The sequence below is a fragment of the Cucurbita moschata genome, unplaced genomic scaffold, assembly GCF_002738365.1.
Source record: "Cucurbita moschata cultivar Rifu unplaced genomic scaffold, Cmos_1.0 Cmo_Scf00008, whole genome shotgun sequence".
Taxonomy (NCBI): Eukaryota; Viridiplantae; Streptophyta; class Magnoliopsida; order Cucurbitales; family Cucurbitaceae; genus Cucurbita; species Cucurbita moschata.
The window spans coordinates 5,290,387-5,310,006 of record NW_019268524.1 but is presented as its reverse complement, the minus strand read 5'-3'; the positions used below and the strand labels follow the sequence as shown (position 1 = coordinate 5,310,006).

Below are 19,620 nucleotides of genomic sequence, written 5' to 3'. Positions count from 1 at the left end.
TTTGACCTCAGTTGTTTGGTTACAAAAATAAAACTTGTTATATTCTTGTGAGAGAAAAACGAGGTTTGGAACCTCTTAACTCGGACCTAAGCAGGACAATAATTTTACGACACTTGTTCTAATCCAACAAATGAGTCAATCGTGTAAAATTTAGATTTTGGGGACAATATCGGTATACTCGAGTCTCGAGTCACATTTGAGAGAAACATTTTGGAAAACATGAGTAAGAAAATACGTTGAAAGCAATGTTATAAGTTCAAAGCAAGTAGGCAGCAACAACAAACTTTGATAGCATAGAACCCACGTATGAATAATTGACAACTAGTCACATCCCTCCATAGTACATTTTGTGGCATTTTAACACTAACGTGGGTGTATCACCCACGTACTAACTCAACAAGAAATAGTAAAAGACCCATCCAACATGAAAGCAAGTAAAAGGGGTTTAAAAGGGGTAGGCAGCATGAACAACACGTCCTAAACAACCGTGACCGAGACATCTGGCATGTGGTTACAATAACATGTCTACAAATATGACCGTGACACCTAGAAATCTACCACCTATGTCATAGGTTAAGAGAGAGTAATAAAGGGTCATTAATTTGACTTTTGACATTTTAATAATAAATGAGATCGAGATTTTCTAAGTTAAAATAAATCTTTACCCACCCGCTATAAACAAAAATCTCATGGTACTTAACCTGCAAATCAAACGAAAGTTTTGTTTTTTTTAAGTAAAAGAATTGTGAACTCAAAATTAGAAAGATTAATATCTTAACAATTGAACTACACTTGCGTTGAATGAACTTAAAAGAGTGACAATTGTCGAAAGGAAGACAAAATATCAACAATGTTTGGTATACTGCAAGAAGAACGAGACATTTAAGTGTGTAAAAAGAGTAACCCTTTTCTTAAAACAAGCAGTAGGGTCGTTCATCCTGAAACTCTGGGTATAGAAACTCTTTTAAGCCTTCAAATTTCATGTTTTCAGGAATCACTCAATAACGACCACGTGTACAGAAAACGCGTTTCAATATATCCATTGCCTTGGTTTATAAGAACTAGAGCACTATGAGAACAAGGATGAAAGGAATAACATTATGAAACTTAAGTATTCATAAACCTCTAAACCTATCATCACATATAATACATATGACAAAGACACTAAGGAAACAATACTATCAAGTGCACACTCTTCTATGCTAACAATCCAACTAACAGAGATTAATTAACACAAGCAACAGTTCAAATCCCACCATTCCAAATGGCCTTGGTTTGAAAAAAAGAATATACCTGGATATGTGTCTGTGTGTGGTAGTACTAGCGAATAGCCTCAGGAGAGCCAAAATCAGAAGACAATGGCGAAATGCGTAGTTCATGATCCTCCACTGTCTTAACCACCTCCTGTATCTTTTCCTGAGCCTCAGCCATGCTTGGCCTTTCTTCAGGGTAATTAGAGACACAATCTAAGGCAATAAGCAGAACAGAAAACGCCCATTTTCCGGCATTTCGAGCGACTTCCTCATCAAACACTTCACATGTCCACTCTTCTCTTACCTTGGCTCTTACCCATTTGGGGAGATTGATCCCATCTTTTGTTACTATTTTTCCTGTTAATAACTCGAGCAATATGATTCCAAAGCTATATACGTCGGCTTTCTCGGATAGTTTCTTCTCTGGGGCTGTGTACCCCTTTGAGGAAAGAAGACGGACTTGCTTCTGGTCTAGGAAGTTTGTGATCCCGTATTCGCTGATTTGTGGTTCGTTGTTTTCATTTAAGAGAATGTTCGGAAGTTTTAAATTCCCATGCGGAATGGAGGCTTCTGCATTTGATCTTTGGTATATAAATCCCAAACCCTTTGCTATTCCACTAGCTATGGATAATCTAATCCTCCATGGGAATGCTTGCTTTCCTTCAATGCAGCCTATAAATAACCAAAAGTCATCTTAGTAAACAATTATCTCAAGAGATTCAATGGCTTTACAGTAAATATTTGCTCATGTTAGCTTTGTTAATGGGTTTTAGAGTAAGTTTTTAAAAAAGTAATAGAGTAGAGACTCCACTAGTTTTGGTCGAGGATTATTGAAAGGAGTAGTTCCACATTGGCTAATTAAGAGGAAGATCATGGGTTTATAAGGAACACTATCTCCATTAGTATGAGACCTTTTGGAGAAACTAAAAGCAAAGTCATGAGGGTTTAAGCTCAAAGGACAATATTATACCATTATGGGGAGTCGTGTTCAACTAACATGGTATTAGAGTCATGCCCTTAACTTAGTCATGCTAATCAAATTCTCAAGTGCCGAACAAAGAAGTTGCTACTCTGGAAAGTGTAGTCAAAAGTGACTCAAGTGTCGAACAAAAGATGTACTTTGTTTGAGAGTTTCAAAGAAAGAAGCCGAGCCTTAGGGGAGGCTATTCGAGGGCTTCATAGGCCTCAAGAGAGGCTATATGGTGTACTTTGTTCGAGGGGAGGATTGTCGAGGATTATTGAAAGGAGTAGTCCCACATTGGCTAATTAAGAGGAAGATCATAGATTTATAAGGAACACTATCTCTATTAATATGAGGTTTTTTTGGGGAAACAAAAAACAAAGCCACGAGAGTTTAAGCTCAAAGTGGACAATATCATACCATTGTGGAGAGTCGTGATTTCTAACAGTTTTGTCTGTTGAAAATTTCCCAACTAGAGTATACCGCACTACATATCAATTTATCAAATGTTAATTATGGGCTAATAGAAAAATGACATGGTAATCGACCTCTTCACAAACTGGAATCGGTTTGATCGAGATAATTCCTAGGACTTTTCTTAACACTTGAGGATTGTAAACTTTCACTTTATCAGAGATGCAAACGGCTATGTTTTGAGGAAATAAAATGAGAGTAAGAAAAGCTTTAGAAGGGTGTTGCAGTGTTTACTTACTTTCAAGAAGTTCATGCAGACTTCCCTTTCTCTGGTACTTGTAGATCAGTAGTTTCTCGTCATTTGCAGAATAATAACCCACAAGCGGCAAAATGTTTGGGTGCCGCAAGTTTCCTACTAGTCTCATGGTTTTACGAAATTCATCAAAGTTTATCTGCATTTTCCTCAATGTTTTGACAGCATAATATTGGCTCTTTAACCTAACCTTGAAAAGACTGGTGCAGATATTCAGACTTTGTAAATCTGCTGTTGCTTCAAGGAGGTCCTCCACTTTGAACCGTTCATCTTCTTCATTAAAGAACACAAGCTCTCGATGCTCTCGAAGGGCTTCATCTGGTCGCTCTACCTCACTAGACACGTTTGAAAGAGCAACAATAGGAGGAGACTTCTGAAGGGTCTTCTTAGACATCTCCTTTCTAAGCGCTAACTTTGAAGCCCTCTTGCATACTAGGAATGAAAATATCAAACAAGTTACAGTACAGAGAATAAGGATTACCAATAATATTATCCCTTTATGGTGAAGCCAGTGTGCTACCCCACCGCTATCAGACATGCTGCTTTGTGAGCTCGACGGGATTGTGTCCCGCAGAGCCATCCATGATCTTAGAGACTTTTTATGTTTGAACTCCTTGAATTGAGGCGAGACAGTAGTAAAGCGATTGTTAGAAATGTCTATTCTCCTGAGATTTTTTAGTTTAGGCAGACTAAAAGGTACCATCCCACTCAAATTGTTGTTGCTGAGATTCAAGTGGGTGAGCCTTGTACAATGCACAATTGAATCAGGAATGTTTCCTTGAATGTTGTTCTTAGCCAGGTTAAGAACTCTAAGACGAGATAGGTTGCAGACAGAATCTGCATCAATTCTTCCACTGAGGTTCAAATTCTCAAGCCTGATTTCAACAATAGACCCCTGATGCCCATATTTTACACCCTTCACCTTATTCAACTGCAGGCGTAGCATCGATTCGTTCGTGCCAATCCCAAGAATGTCTTGTGGATCAATAGCTCTGATGAAACTGAGAAAAGCTCCAGATTCTGATAAATCACCATCCAAACAAGCTGTGAAAGATGAAGCATATACTGCAGCATAAAACAACCAGATCAGAAGCAAAATTGACCTCATGTCTCTCTGCATTTTTAGGGTCTTTGGGAGACTGGAAAATCTTTCAACTAAGCATGATGAGACTCAAAGCTGAAGAATCCAAATATTTAGGTATTATTTTCAACAACATGTGAGATTTCCAATGCGGCGATGCCCTGAATATTCAGCAGTAACGTTAACTTCTATGTGACAATCAATCATCAAAATCATTTTACACCATCTGATTCAATGCCCTAATTACCAATTGGTTTACCACATCAATTAATCAATTCAATTCCTTGAGATTACCTACACCACAACACGTATCAATTCTGATAAATCACCATCAATCCAATATCTAGTATTCATTTATAGTTTCAATGTAGGTTCAACTTAATAAATTGGCTGAAAATTTTCTATTAGTTGATCTGTAAGAACAAACCGAATTACTCACGGCATTGGACTTCTGCCATCTTCACCGCCTCGATCGAAACGTTTCAGTGTTTTCTTCTGTACTCTTTCAGATTCCCTCCAGTCCAAACTTCGTACGAATCTACGCGTTTGACGTTTGTAAACGGCGATTATGCTGCCGTTCTTCATCGTCCGCCGCACCCCAACCCGACTGAGCGGCCGTTCGTGACGTTTCTCAGCTTCAGTTGATTCCATGGCGCTTCTATTCCTTCAACATGATCGGATAATCGGTGTACCTTTTTCACGGCAACGAAGCGGATTAGCTCCGGACACTGAGTGTCAGCCAGTGGGATTCACCTCCACGATTGCCTCCGACTCCTCCTAGGAGCATACCACCGCCATTTGTAAGGAACTTACACGTTTTTTCCTTCTCTATATGAATAAATTTTTAAAATATATATATTTCTCATATTTCAAAAAATTAAAAATGAAAAAAATACCCTCACCATAATATTCCTAATTTTCAAATTTCAAAATTAAATTTAATAATACATTTTCATTTTTAAAAAAAAAATTAAAAGTGAAACCCAACGTGTCTTCTCCTCTCGTTAATTTTATTAGTCGGTGTCTCCATTAGGCATTCAACTAAGAGTTGTATGCTACGACTAGAGCATACTGTCTAAAGGCCGAAGGCAGAAAAGGAAGCCCTAAAGTAAGAAACGATAACCCGAACGAGTAGGATATAATAAGGCGACTAGGCTGCAGGCAAAAAATTCCTGTACGACAATTGTTGGTTGGCTGTCAAACGAGGAGGACTGTCTGTTGTTGAAATGAATTCAGAAACTTAAATGAGAGATTCCATCTAACTTGATTCGTTTAAAATTCAAGTACCTAGCTGTGTTTGAACGATGTTCTTGTTCAATTAATTAATCAATCAATTTTAAAAAATAAAAAAAAAATTATTAGGTCATGAGTTGAAGATAAACCGGTCCACACTAGTAGATATTGTGTTTAGGCTTTCTCGCTCAATGTTTTAAAACGCATCTATTAAGAAAAGTTTTCACAAATAATGTTTAATCCTCCTTTCTGTGGGATCTCACAAAATCGAACAGAACGATGAACTATTAGGGAACGATTTAAGGTTTAGGGTTAACACGGCTCCTAATAGTTGATAGGTATTTTTGAAAGGTAGAACTAGGAATATTTTTTAACTTAAAAAAATATTTTTTTAAAAATTAAAATATTTTAAAGATATTAATGAAATTTTTAAAAATTTAAGATTTTTAAGAATTTAATAATATATTTATTAATTTAGCTCATTATTAATTTTTTTTTCTATATAAGTTATATCAATAATATTTAATAAAATAAAAAAAAATCGATTAACCCAATTCAATAGGATGTAAATTGGATTATGAACTTATTTGTGTTGTGTTCGGTTCAAATAAATGAAAACTTTATAGATTTGATTAATTCATAAGTTACTCTAAAACTTTATTGTTTACTTTAAAATATACAATATAATTATTTATTTTCCGACCAAGCTTAAAAATAAAATTTTTAATTATTTAAATATTTAAAAAAAATAAATAAATAATTTAGGAATTAAAATCTTAATTTTAATAAAAATTATTTAAATCGGAATAAATAGTCAACTTAATGTAAAATTAAGTCTAATTAATGCATAAAATATAAGATTTGAATAAATATTAAAACTCAAATATTATTTTTTTAGTTTCGGTAATTTCACAATAAAACTACATTATTATATTAAAATTAAAAAATTAAAAAATATTTTTTAAAATAAAAAAAATTGAAAAATATTTCTATTAATTTAGCCCTAAATTTCATGAAAATGGATTAAAAAGGGATACCTTATCCCAAGAACATTGCTTGTAGAAATTTCCATTGAAATCTCTCCATGATCCGCCCTACCCACGCTTTAATGGCAATTCCCTTAAGCAAGCCGTTCATGTAGAAGAAGACAGAAGGCCGCAGACGCTACAGGACGACCCACCAGCTACGCTCATCAACAACCCTTAAAGATGATGATTCTTCAGTATCTTCAATTTTGAGGGTTAGGGTTTTCTGCAACTCGAAGATTTCCATCATTTTATTCAATTTCTTCTTCCAATTCCTCCAATGGCGGACCTCAAAGAGATCTCAGATGCGCTGAAGCTCGTTGATTCCAAGACACAGAACTTGAAGAAAGCATTTGAAGACCTTCAAGGTCACTCCCATCTCCTCGATTCCTTTTCCCTCTCTTGGTCCGACCTCGAATCGCACTTCACTTCAATCCAGAACTCTCTCACAAAGAAATTCCACGAGCTTGAGTCTATGCAGTTGGAAGTGATTCAAAATCAACCAGAGGAGAAGGAGCCGTGTTCTTCATTGCGCGTGGAAGTGGGGAATCGGGACGAGCCGGATGGGAGTGCCGATTGTGTGTCGCCTCGGTCCGAGATGAAGCTTCTCTGTGAGCAAATGGACGGAAAGGGGCTGGGTAGATATGTTAGTGATTTGCCGAAGGAACGTGAATCAGTCAGGGATGAGCTCCCGGATGCACTTAAGTGTGCGCCGGATATAGAAGCTCTGGTTCTGGATGCAATGGAGGGATTCTTCCGTGCCAATCCAAAACCGAAGCTACATAACTTGAAAATGTCCAATGTGAGGAGAGGTTGTGTACTATTGTTGGAGACCCTGATGGATGGTTTTCGAAATGTAGACGATCATGTAACAGAAAGGGCGAAGAAACTGGCGCTGGATTGGAAACAAAGTTTTGGTAAACATGGGAAGGATCCGTTAGATGCATTAGGGTTTTTGCATTTGGTTGCAGCTTATAATTTGTCATCGGAATTTGAAGTGGGTGAGCTTGTTGATTATTTCATTATAATTGCTCGGTATCGGCAAGCTACAAAGTTGTGCAAAGTTGTTGGCTTGGGCGATAAAGTATATGGTTAGTATATTCTTTTGAAACATTGTTTTATTTGAATGAGAATGAACATGTAATTTAGCCTAGAAAATATTAAGTTGGTGTGAAAGAGCTTCAGGGGCGAGGTAGACAGATCATAAATTTTGAAGTTAGTTTATCCTATCTCAGTTTGAAGATCAATGTTGGGTGCTCGCATATTTTAGATTTTGATCATCTCTGGATCTCGTTATGTAGGCCATAGGGTGTTGCTCGTGGTTGCATGCATTCGTTATCATATTACTTTGCTTTGTTGCAGGAGAAAATTGTTCAAACTGATGAACAAGAAGTTCAAAAAACTGAATTTTGGTGGTGGAAAATCATAGTTTCGAAGATATTTGGATCTTAGGACGATTTCTTGGTATTGCTAAGGCAAAGTGCTGAATGTCTTTCATGGAGTATAGATAACCAAGATAATTTTTATTAAGTGTATATATTGATCATTGAAGCTTTATTTTGAAAAGGAACATGAAGTAGTTATGTAGATATTTCATATTGGTTGAGTATTATAAATTGAACGAATCGATCTTTAAGCATGTGCTAGAAGGTAAATATAGGACAAGTACGACAAGAGAAGTAGAAGAGTTTGTAAGTGTTTATAAATTTGCAAGCTTGCCTATATATTAGTTATCGACATTCTTTATGGTACTATGTTAGTGTAATAACGGATTTCCCTTTACTGAAATTGCAATATTCTTGGTGCTGTTCTTACAGATCTTGTTCAGAAACTGCTAGACAAGGGAAAGCAACTTTTAGCTGTCAAATTCATCTTTGAGTTTGAGTTGACGGACAGGTTCCCACCCATTCCCATCTTAAAAGAGTATGTGAGGGAATCCAAGAAGGCAGCCAAGGCAGTTTGCAGGGCAGGAAAAAACTCTCTCAGAGCACTGGTATTTACATCCAATCCAACCTTATTTGCTATTTGATTTTACTTACAAATTTGAGAGGAAAGAATTGTTTCATTACTTTAATTTGTGGAAATGTTATCGAACAGAACGAGTCTACCGCGAAAGAACTAGGTGCTTTAAAATCTGTGGTCAAATTTATTGAAGAATACAAGCTTGATGATGATTATCCACAAGTGAACCTTCAAAAGCGTATTGATCAACTCGAGAAGCAGAGAACCCACAGGAAGCGCCCTGCGGTAGCTTCTCCTATTATTGCCAGACATAAACAGCCACACCAACCACTACAAGTGAAACAACGGTTCAAGAAACAGAAGTTGCCGCCAAAGAAGCATATGCGACGGCAGTTTCCAATTAATCACCTGCACATGGCTGGTCCAGGTGGCTCTGCAGGAGTTCCAAATATTGTTGGTTTTGGGAATCCAGCTTATCCCCCATACCGGCAAACACACTTACATTCTGCAGGTTTGGTAGCTGATCTTACTGCTCCTTATCAACAATCTCTTCTACAGCCAGCAGGTTTGTTGCCAAATCATCCTGTTTCATATGCACAATCACATCTACAGCCAGCAGGTGTGTTGCCAGATCAATCTGCTCCTTTTGAGAGCTCATCTATGGCTTATAATATGGCTGTGGCAGCGTCCACTCCAGCTGGTGCCTCTTATCATGGCTCATCAGCTGAGTATTATGGTTTGGCAGGAGGCCCCATGGGTTTTCCTGGAAATGCATCCACCTCTAATTCTCACGCATACCCAACAGAACCATATGCACCACCTGGATATGGTGTGGGTGTGCCTCCACCCTACCACCAATCTTACTATCCCCAGTAGTTTTTAAATTGTCTTATGATAATATACTTTTCGTATCATCTGACTATGGTGGGATATAACAGGAACATGGCATCGACCATCTTCCTATCTTTAGTAGTACTATCCATGCCTTCGGTTTGTGTTTCTCATGGTACGGTTGAAATGTTAACTTTTTCCTGACTTTGGCACAGAGTGCCACTACCATTAGAAGGCAAATTTGTTCTTCTAGTCATGGTTTCTGTAGGACTTGAAATGATCCATTGATCTTTTGTATAGCCTGCTTCTTACGTTTTCGTGTCATTTTTCTTTCAGAAACTTGCATATAGAAACGTGTGCTTGGGAAAGGGTGCTTTTGATTATAGGTTTTGCTTGAGAACTACTTTAGTAGCACTTCAATCTAAAATGGTTAATTACAATTCACTTTGATATTAGGTTCTAGGTTTGTTCATCTTTGAAGAGGACTTCCTCATCAATCACTTAGGTCAATCAAAAGCACTCAAAAAGTGCTTTTTTTAAGAAGTACTTGCATCAAATGCTCTCCTGTTCTTATTGATTTAATCTTTTGAATGGATATTTTGGGTTCTCTCTTGGGAAAAGAGATACCTACCACAATCTGAATTGGATGCATCATGCTGCATCCATCTAAGAGGATGGGTGCATGAACTTAATTTCTCAAAACCTCCTTGTTTCTTGTGATAAGCTTTTTCTCTCTCACATTTAGATGAATTGTTATATTATGTTTTTACCTTGCATAGAAAGTCTTGTAGAAGGCCTCAAATCTTGAGTTGGTGGCTGATTTGATTTGTATTGAAACAGGGTTTGTGTTCTTAATGCTATATGTTCGTATAGAAACAGGTTATGATGCTCAAAGTTGATTGATTCTGTTTGATACTAATAATGGGGTTACTTTGTTTAAATTGGTAAAGCAATTATGTTCTTTCTTGTATCTAGTTTGCTCATTGCTACTGATATTCAAGTTGCTTGGGTCATGTGAATATGGGCAAACATTAAATTGTTGTCCAATATTCAAGAATATTTTAGGTTAGTTTGCTTGCAACAAATTATCTCATATACTACCTCTATGATGCAAGATTGAATGTTAGTCTACTGAATTCTGCTATCTTTTCTTCGGTCGAACCAAACTCCGAGTGGGCGATGGTTTCATTATCTTATACAACATGACAATTCTATGTTCGGTCTCTCTCAACTGTCGTCTTGATTAACAAGGTAGGTGCAAAGCTTTCATCTTACTATGTTTCTCTCTGAACATACCTATACTTAGCTCGAGACCACAACTAGCATAAATTGTTTGCTTTGGCATGTTACGTATCGTTGTTAGCATCACGGTTTTAAAATGCGTCTACTAAGGAGAGTCTTTCACACCCTTACAAGGAATGCTTCGTTCTCCTCTTTAACTAATGTGAGATCTCAAGATCCACCTCACTTGGAGGCCCAATGTTCTTGCTAATATTGTCAGTGTTGGCTCATTACGTATTATCGTCAACCTCAAGGTTTTAAGACGCGTCTATTAATAAGAGATTTTCACACATTGGAATGCTTTGTTTTCCCCTCTCACCAATGTGAGGTCTTGGGATATATATCATACGTCTATATAGAATATAATTAAATACTCACAACATGCATATATGTAGTCTTGCACGTGGTTGATATTAAGTATATTTATATAGTTCGAAACATACACCTTGAAGTCTATTATAATTACTTTAGTATTCATTTGATGATCTTCTTGAACGTTCCAATAATTTTTTATTTTTTCATGCGTTATTTTGTTTTGGAATATGTTTTAGCATAACAATATATAACTATCAAAATTCCATCTCTAATTTATGCGTGGTTTAATGATTCCTCTAAAATTAGATTATCTAAAATTAGATTGATAATGATTCTTCTAAAACTAGATTGAATTGAATCAGATCATCGAATTTATTGTTAATTTTAAAATATATATATATATATATATATATATATATATATATATATATATATATATATATATTTTATCACAATACAATTAGTTTAGTGGGTTGATGGTAAACTTTGACCGTTCTATTTTAACTGAAGAATGAACGAATCATATCACTTGGACTTTCCAATAGTGAATTTTCTCTTTTAAATCCTAATCTCAAGTGAACACCGAACCTCCTCTATGAAAAAATTTTAAGTACCGTAAAAATATGGATACTAATTTCATTTATTGTCTGTCACGTCAGCATCATTTTTAAAATGACATGAGATCCATCAACATTAAAAAAAATTATTAAGACAAAGTTATAAAGCGAACACAAGGAGTATAATTCTCCCATAGAACTATAATTTTTCGAGAACAAACTCGATATCTCGCCCTCTTGTAGCCTCAAAAGCTTACTTTTTGGCTCACAATATTTGAGAACAAGGTCGGACAAAGTTAAGACATTCCCTCTCCTTTTCTAGGCACCCGTGAATAACTCATTCTCGTTCATGAGATATATGCTATCACTCCCATCAATAGATGTCTTTCTCTCCTTAACGTTCCTTAAAACCTCTTATTCCGACGTATTTTCAGTTTTTAAACTTTTACAAAAATAACCATTTAATATTTGATCTTTAATATGTAACTATATAATTAATACACTTTCAAATTTATAACAATTTAATCTTTATTGTAAAAAATTAATTACTAATTTTATTATATAACGCCTTGGTTCTCGTAGCTTATAAACACATTTAATTAATTAATGTACGCATAATTTTTTTTAATTAAATCTTAACAATAATTTTCACCCAATTTTAATTCACAAATTCCATAAAAATTGATCTCCAAAATAATTTTTTTTCCCTAAAATGTATTAATTTTTTTTTTATTATAACTATGTTTAACTTAAAAGGAAATTTATATTTTTCGTAAATTTTTTATAAATTAAATAAATACCAAAACAAAAATTGAGTCAAAATCTCAAAATTAGGCTTTCAAACGAACCGAGCCGGGAAAAGACCGATCAGTCGGAGCCGGGGATATTTCTTCTCGCCGCCATGCTTTCCGGCCGCTTTCTCTTCCATTTCTACTGGAGTATTTCATTGATTCCGTCAAATTTCATCCAATTGTTTGAGCTCATGAAGGAGATTATGCGACAAAACTTATTGTTAGTAATGCTCTTGGAATTGTTTGAGCTCATGAAGCCTATACTAGGCTTGTTGCACGCTATCACTTTATCTGCCGATCTTCTTCAGTGCTCTGATCCTGCTGGTAAGGAGATTGCAGGGGAATCGATCAACTTACCAGGGATCCAGATCTTCTGTAACATTTTCCCGTTATACTACTTTTTCATAGGTCTTTTGTAGTCTAATTCGTATGCTCTCAAACACAAACACAATATATGAATTCAAAATTAGATACACTGCACTTATTTGCATAAAAATTAGGAATAAACATGTTAGAAACACGTTTGTAAATAACACGTTTCAATGTTTTCATGCTCAATTATTTGCATTTCAAATACTGCATGAATGAAATAGTTATATGAACGATGTGACATCTTGTAAGTTGTAAGAAACTTTCATAAGAAGATTATACACTTAAGATTGCTCATACTTATTTGAATCTTTAGCTCTCCGTTTTAATATAGGGGTAGAATTTCAGCTTTCGAAATAATATGTATATATATATGAATGTATTGTTCTTTTAGATATTCCTAAGTTATTGTGGTTATATTATGAGTTATTATGATTGAGAGAGAGTTGGGACCTTGCTTCTCTGTCATAAGTCATTCCTGCTGTGGTCCTTAGCATTGGATTGAGGACAAGTTGGTTTGGGTATTGTACTCTTCTGGCGTTTTTATATGCAGCTCCTTTTTCTGTGCTTCAATTTCCTCTTCCTTGATTAATTGGATTCATTTCATTTTCAAGATTTTGAAATTGGAGGTTCCAAAAATGATGAACTTCTTTTTGACTTCACTATTTTGAGGTTTATCTTTGGTTTGTTCCTCCAGCGGTCCATGTTCTGTAGGGATTCAAGAAAGGACTATAGTTGGTATAGCTCTTTTTCCAGCATCGTATGGGGCAGATCCTTGCAAATGTTCGGATTTGACCTCACTTCTAATTTGGATTTTAGTGGGCTATGGGAGAATAGAGGGAAATTTCTTTGGGAAACAGATTTTTTTCTTTCCTTCTGTTTATTTTATGATGTATTCAACTAGAGAAATAGAAAGATTTTTTAGGACACATAATATGAGCTCGAGAAGATTGTGGAGCTATGCATTTGAATGCCTTCACATAAGCTTTGGATGGATGCTATTTTTCTCTCGTAATATTCTTCTTTTCTGTTTTGTTTGCTCTGTATATCCTCAGGCCTCTTTTGTTTGTTACATTTTGTATTCCATCAATAAATAAATCATTTTGTAGCTTTATTTTCTTTTATGTATAAAAAAAATTTAAAAGGTAAGGAAAAAGAACCCACTGGAGCTTAAAGAAGGCACTCCAACTAGAGTTTTTATAGGAGAGGAAATAGTTGCATGAATATTTTGGGAAAGAACTCCATAGAGAAGCTACAAAAGAAATGTATCCCCTAAATTTGAGGGTTCCTTGTGTTCATTTTGACAGATTCGTCTATTACTTCCTAGCCAAACCTCCCACAAAATTTCTTTTATAGGACCATACTAAAGAACTCCAGCTTTCCTTCTAAAAGAATGTTCTTCAATTTAACAAGTCCTGCTGTTCTGTACTGAAAAATCAGTCTTATGCTGGAAGTGGTAAAAAGACTACCTTGAGGTTTTAGTGCCAAGGAAAGATCAAACGGCTGGTATTTTCCATCTGTTTTACAGAGGATATAGCAATTCAGGAAGAGAGCGTTATGAGGCTGTCTTGCTTGTAACCTATGATTTATTGTAACGGCCCAAGGCCACCGCTAGCAGATATTGTCCTCTTTGGATGGTTTCCCTCTCGGGCTTTTCCTTAAAGTTTTTAAAACACATATGATAGGGAGAGGTTTTCATACTCTTATAAAGAATGTCGTTCTCCTCCCCAACCGATGTGGGATCTCACAATCCACCCCCTTTTGAGGCCCAGCGTTTTCGCTGGCACTCGTTCCCTTCTCCAATTGATGTACGACCCCCAATCCACATCCTTTTGGGGACCAGCGTTCTTGCTGGCACACCGCCTCGTGTCCACCCCCTTCGGGGTTCAGCCTTCTCTTTGACACATTGCACGGTGTCTGCCTTTGATACCATTTGTAATGGTCCAAACCCACCCCTAGCAGATATTGTCCTGTTTGGGTTTTTCCTTTCGGGCTTCCCTTCAAGGTTTTTAAAACGTGTCAGAGGTTTCCACACCCTTATAAAGAATGCTTTGTTCTCCTCCCTAACCGATGTGGGATCTCACATTTATGCTTGATCCTTCTGAACAGCAGTCCAGATGATCACTTTCTTCATTTTAGGGTACTTTTCTTTCCTTAGAGCCTTGAATAGTGCCTTTGGTGCAGGGTGATCTGCTGTAAGCTTTCTGAAGAGAGACTTGCAAGTTAGACCCGAAGGATCTATTTTACAAACTATTCTGTCCTCCAAATTTCCAAAAGCATGTCCATTCCACTATTTCAAGTAATTTGGAGTTCAAATGACTGTAACGTTGGCCTCGACACTGTCGAATTGAGGAGTTTTTGCTACCTGTCTACTCGTAACTTTAAAATTTTACCATCTTGCCAACTTCGAAGATACAAATCTCAATCAGAATGACTGAAAGTTCCAAAATATGCATCCTTAAACTGCAGCTTCCGGCTTTTGTTCTTTTCATATGTTTGCCACCAAAATCCTTCCTTGCTTAACTTGCTACTTATTTGTCTTTATGCCTTAAGAAATCATGCTTCAGAAGCTATTTGATGAGGGAAAGTATTTATGACTGCCATATTGTTAAAATGCCCTAAGCTTCTACTTCTTAAGGATGGGTAGCAATGCCTTAGTTAATAAAATGACATCTCCCATCAAGGTCCTGCCGCTCCACATTAGACGTTACCCCTTCTGTATTTTGTTCATCCCACATTTATAATAATGCAAGTTGACTCTCAAACTGGAAGCTGACTACTTCAAATCTATTCCTATGTCAAAAGAAGTAGAATTGTTGGGAGAGGAGTCCCATATCGGCTAATTAAGGGGTTGATCATAGGTTTATAAGTAAGGAATCCATCTCCATCAGTATGCGGCCTTTTAGGGAAACCAAAAGAAAAACCATGAGAGCTTATGCTAAAAGTGGACAATATCATGTCATTGTGGAGGTTCGTGGTTTCTAACTGAAATTAGTGTATCACATTGCAAGTTCAATGATCCTGTGAACTCTTTTGATACTGAAACCTTTTAGAAAACCAGTCTCGAAGGCTCATGAGAGCAATCTACGTGGGCGGTAAGCTACATCAATCTCTAAGTTCAATCACATATTGTCTTCGTTTAGATAGAATAGATGGAGGTTACGATGACACTATGCCTCTCATTGTTCAAAGATGTGACTGATAGATATACATGAAAAGTTGTTAAAAGAGTGTTTAGACTATTTTAATGTGACAATTTTTATTTTGAGCACTATTGATAATTGAATGCATATTGAACTGGAAAGTTTTTAGTTGAGTTCTCTCTACCCTACTGCTAACTCCAAGTTGCGTTATAATCAGCAGGACATCTAATATCTAGTTGCACTTGGTGACACATACATAAGATATGAAAGAGGTGAATGGTCCCTCCCTCTGCTCCCCTCCCCAAAAAAATACCAATTGAATAGGTTTTGATTGATATTAAAATTATATGATTTATATTGACATGTAGGTTTTCAACTGAATTTGCATATGAAAGCTTTTGAGATCTTATCACAGCTTCATTTTTTGGCTGGTAACCTCTTAGCCTCTCTCTACTGTGGCAAGTTGGTCTCTTGAACCTTCCTCAAATGAAAGGATGAGTAACAGGAATTATTCAAATGCACTTCCAAAAAGAGGTTGCGGGGTTTAACCCGAATCATTGGTCAGTTAAATCCCTTCAAATTTGGTTTAGAAAGAAGCTTCGATAATGGATTTGCTGCTTTCATTTGGAAATGAAAAGCTTGAAAAAGAATGTAGTTTTTTCCCCTGACAGTGGCCCCATGGAGGGTTAATACTATGGATTAGATTCTGAAGAGCTCTGGCTACTTTATTTATTTACTTCTATTTTTAAATTCTTTTCGGCTAATCAGAGCGCATTTGTAACAGCCTAAGTCCACCGCTTGCAGATATTGTCCTTTTTAGGTTTTCCCTCAAAGTTTTAAAACATGTCTACTAGGGAGACGACACCCTTATAAAGAATGTTTCGTTCTCCTCTCTAACGGATGTGGGATCTTACAATCCGCCCCTGGTGTGGGATCTCACAGCATTTGTTTGTGTACTGTTCGTTTAGCTTTTTAGCTTTTTTACTTCCTGGTATCTGCTGCTGGATGCTTTTGGGATGCATAGGCATTTCCAGGAGGACTGCAAATGTGCAATCTCTCATAGTTGTGGATCATTCGTTCAAAGACGAGACTGAAGTGCTTTGCAGTAATACCATTAAGGATTTGAGGCCTCACAGAATTTCTTGCTTCTTGTTGGCCTGTTTTTAAGTTGCGTTCTGTAATTATAGTCATTTATAGTGTTTGTGAAGTCTTGATCCATATAATATGTGTTTGAATCCTGCAAATGAACCAGTTAATAAAGCTTGAGTTTGGTGTAGTTTGTGTTTGGAATTTGGTTTGTGTTTGCAGGCTTCTGACTCCATCCGCAGGCGTAGCCACTTGGTTGGCCGTTCCCCCGCAGCAGTGTGGTAGCAGAGCAGCTGTGGGAGGTGAGAATATGCCATGGAAGTAGCTGCCACAGCCTCCAATGGCATCCTAGGAGGCGTCCTACACACACTGCATCCACTGTTTCATCAGCTAAGCTTCTCTTATACTGATTCCTTATAATTATATGACTTGATTAGCAACTCCATGTTTAGACCTCCAAGTGTTGAATACAGATTATGACACACAGGTGAAGAGAGAGAAGGAAATCTCTTGCTTTTGTTCTCCTACATTTGTGTATTATGCTTGTACACATAGCATGATTGTTTGGCCCTACGGTCAAATTTGTGATATTTTAATATCCTAACTAGGTATCAATACGAGGAATCAAACTTCCCAATCTTTATTATGTTTTGCTTAAAAAGCGCCCTTAAGATGTCTTGTATTCGACCACAATGAGTATGTCCTCATTTCGTCTTCTACTTTTGTCCTATCGCACACTATTAAGGTTAAATTTCGTACCGACTATTAGAGTGATGAAAAGGGTTTCTACCCTTTATTGGATCACAACGAATATGTCTTTTATTTCATGACGTTAAAGTTGGCTTAGTTAAATTTTGAGATAGTATAAAGTGATGTATGTTTTATAGTATTAAACTGTTTTGAACTCATCTACGTCAGAGTTTGAACAATCAACACAAATTACGTCATCTTAGATTCATAACAATATCAACTTAACGCAAACTCGGAAATCCCCGAAAATCCCCATCTATTGTCAACCAATAGTTTGTCATGTTTCAAAACACAAGGAGAGAGATCGTGGCATCGTGGCCAGAAAGATCATCATATTGGCCCGCATTTAAATAGTAAATAATTGAGGTATGATGTCAGATTTTCGTAAAAGATCTATTATTTTTAAGAAAAGCACACTTTATTGGTGAAAAGGGGAAGAAAGAAGTTCCGAGCATAGCGGTGTGAATTCAGAACAGAAGAAGACATAGAGGAAAAAAATAGAGTTAGAGAATAGAGAGAACTGTTGAAGAGAATGACTGCTTCAAAATGTGGTGCAATGGGTAGTGGTGGATTTTGGAGGTTTGGAAGTTAGCCATAAGAATATCTCATAAGGTGGGGCAATAGGTTTCACTCATTCGTCATAGACTCGTGGTCTTATAAACAAACTTCCAAACCCTACAATCCAACAAGGTATCATTCCCATGTGACTTTTCAACGAGCGTTTACAATTTAAGTGTAACTAAATATTAAACTAAGTCGTTGTAACGTTAAGATTATTTGGGATAGTTTTGTTATATGAAGGTGGTATTGACTCGTGATTGTAGAGGAAGAAAAACTCCTATCAGATATAAAAAAAGGTATTTTAGTTATGTGATATCCCACATTAGTTGGGAAGGAGGACGGCTTTATAAGGGTGTGGAAACCTTTCTCTAGCAGACGCGTTTTAAAGCCTTGAGGAGAAGCTCGAAAGGAAAAGCCCAAAGAGGACAATATCTACTAGCGGTGGATCTGGCTGTTGCAAATAGTCTTAGAGTACACCGAACTATGTGCCAGTGAGGAGGCTGTTCCTTGAAAGGGGTAGACATGAGGCGGTGTGCCAGTAAGGACGCTGGGCCCTGAAAGGGGTGGATTGTGATAACCCACATTAGTTGGAAAGAGGACGAAACACCCTACAAGAGTGTGGAAACTTTTTCCTAGCAAACGCGTTTTAAAGGTTTGAGGGGAAGCCCGAAAGAAAAAATCAAAAGAAGACAATATCTGTTAACGGTGGATTTGGGCCGTTACAAATAGTATCAGAGTCAGACACCGAACTACGTACATGTGAGGAGGCTGTTCCCTGAAGGAGTAGACATGAGGCGGTGTGTCTTCAGGAAAACATGAGGCGGTGTGTCATAAGGACGCTGGGCCCTGAAAGGGGTAGATTGTGATATCCCACATTAGTTCGAGAGGAGAACGAAACACCATTTATAAAAGTGTGAAAACCTTTTCCTAGCCGTTTTAAAGCCTCGAGAGGAAGCCCGAAAGGAAAAACCCAAAGAGGACAGTATCTACTAACGGTGGATCTTGGTTTTCCCTATCAAGAATTTCTATTTCCATTTTGTTTTAGTTCTATTAAACGTAATAGATATTTGATCTACTACAAATAGTCTTGAATACATCATTCGAATATATTGATATCCGCTCATAACGTAAATCAACAAAACGTTTAGGGTTCGTTAGGTAATTCAAAAACAAGAAGAACTAAATCGATATAAGAGCAAACGAAGCCCGAAACGATACATTTTTGCATATGTTAAGTTCTAATTCAAAGGAAAAGAGAAGAGAAAAGGAGAAAGGTACATGGAAAGCAAAGTCCCCTTGATAAGGCACAGCACAGCACAGCACAGAACAGAACAGCCCCTCAGACAAACAGACTTGAAATCAAAAACCAATAATTGAATTCAACAAACGCCTACAAAAGCTACATTCCTGCCTCTCAATCCATCTCTCTCCTTGGAACTCTCTACTTGGCCTTTCCATCTTCCCCCACCTGCTTCTTCCCTTAACTTTCGCGATTCGGCCATTCAAAAATCTAATCGAAAGCTTAAACTTAACTAATGCATCGATAAATTTTCTCAAAATATCATCGACCCACGTCCTATAAATAGAGATACAGATATTCAAACATTCCTCAAACAGCTACCTGATAGGTCTCGTTGGCGAAGACGTGAAGAGTCGGAGATCGATTTTCGTGTTTTTTTTTTTTTTTTTTTGTT

At 36.8% G+C, this 19,620-nt stretch overlaps 3 protein-coding genes and 1 long non-coding RNA gene across 5 annotated transcripts in view; 3 read left to right on the top strand and 1 right to left on the bottom strand.

Annotated features, from left to right (window-relative positions):
• Nucleotides 1-1,013: 1,013 nt before the first annotated feature.
• On the bottom strand, nt 1,014-4,440 carry LOC111446185 (probable inactive receptor kinase At2g26730). Its single transcript, XM_023084893.1, has 2 exons — nt 2,927-4,440; nt 1,014-1,925 (listed from the first exon to the last, which is right to left on the bottom strand). The coding sequence occupies exons 1-2, from the start codon at nt 4,059-4,061 to the stop codon at nt 1,321-1,323; spliced, it is 1,740 nt and encodes a 579-aa protein (XP_022940661.1). The 5' UTR covers nt 4,062-4,440; the 3' UTR covers nt 1,014-1,320.
• A 1,847-nt stretch (nt 4,441-6,287) lies between these two features.
• Nucleotides 6,288-9,456, top strand: LOC111446187 (FRIGIDA-like protein 2). Its single transcript, XM_023084894.1, has 3 exons — nt 6,288-7,371; nt 8,098-8,273; nt 8,378-9,456. Exons 1-3 carry the CDS (start codon nt 6,561-6,563, stop codon nt 9,116-9,118), a joined length of 1,728 nt encoding a protein of 575 aa, XP_022940662.1. The 5' UTR covers nt 6,288-6,560; the 3' UTR covers nt 9,119-9,456.
• Nucleotides 9,457-15,273: 5,817 nt separating this feature from the next.
• Nucleotides 15,274-16,242, top strand: LOC111446198. The gene is made up of 2 exons (XR_002711036.1): nt 15,274-15,801; nt 15,898-16,242. It is a non-coding gene; the product is annotated as an uncharacterized LOC111446198 (long non-coding RNA).
• A 176-nt stretch (nt 16,243-16,418) lies between these two features.
• Nucleotides 16,419-19,620, top strand: part of LOC111446195 (2Fe-2S ferredoxin-like) — a 22,195-nt gene continuing 18,993 nt past the window's right edge. The window contains exon 1 of one of the 2 annotated variants that reach the window (XM_023084904.1): nt 16,419-16,594. In XM_023084904.1, the coding sequence (XP_022940672.1) occupies nt 16,546-16,594 (49 nt within the window). In that variant the 5' untranslated portion in view covers nt 16,419-16,545. The remainder of the gene's footprint in view (nt 16,595-19,620) is intronic. The other variant, XM_023084907.1, reaches the window with a different exon arrangement.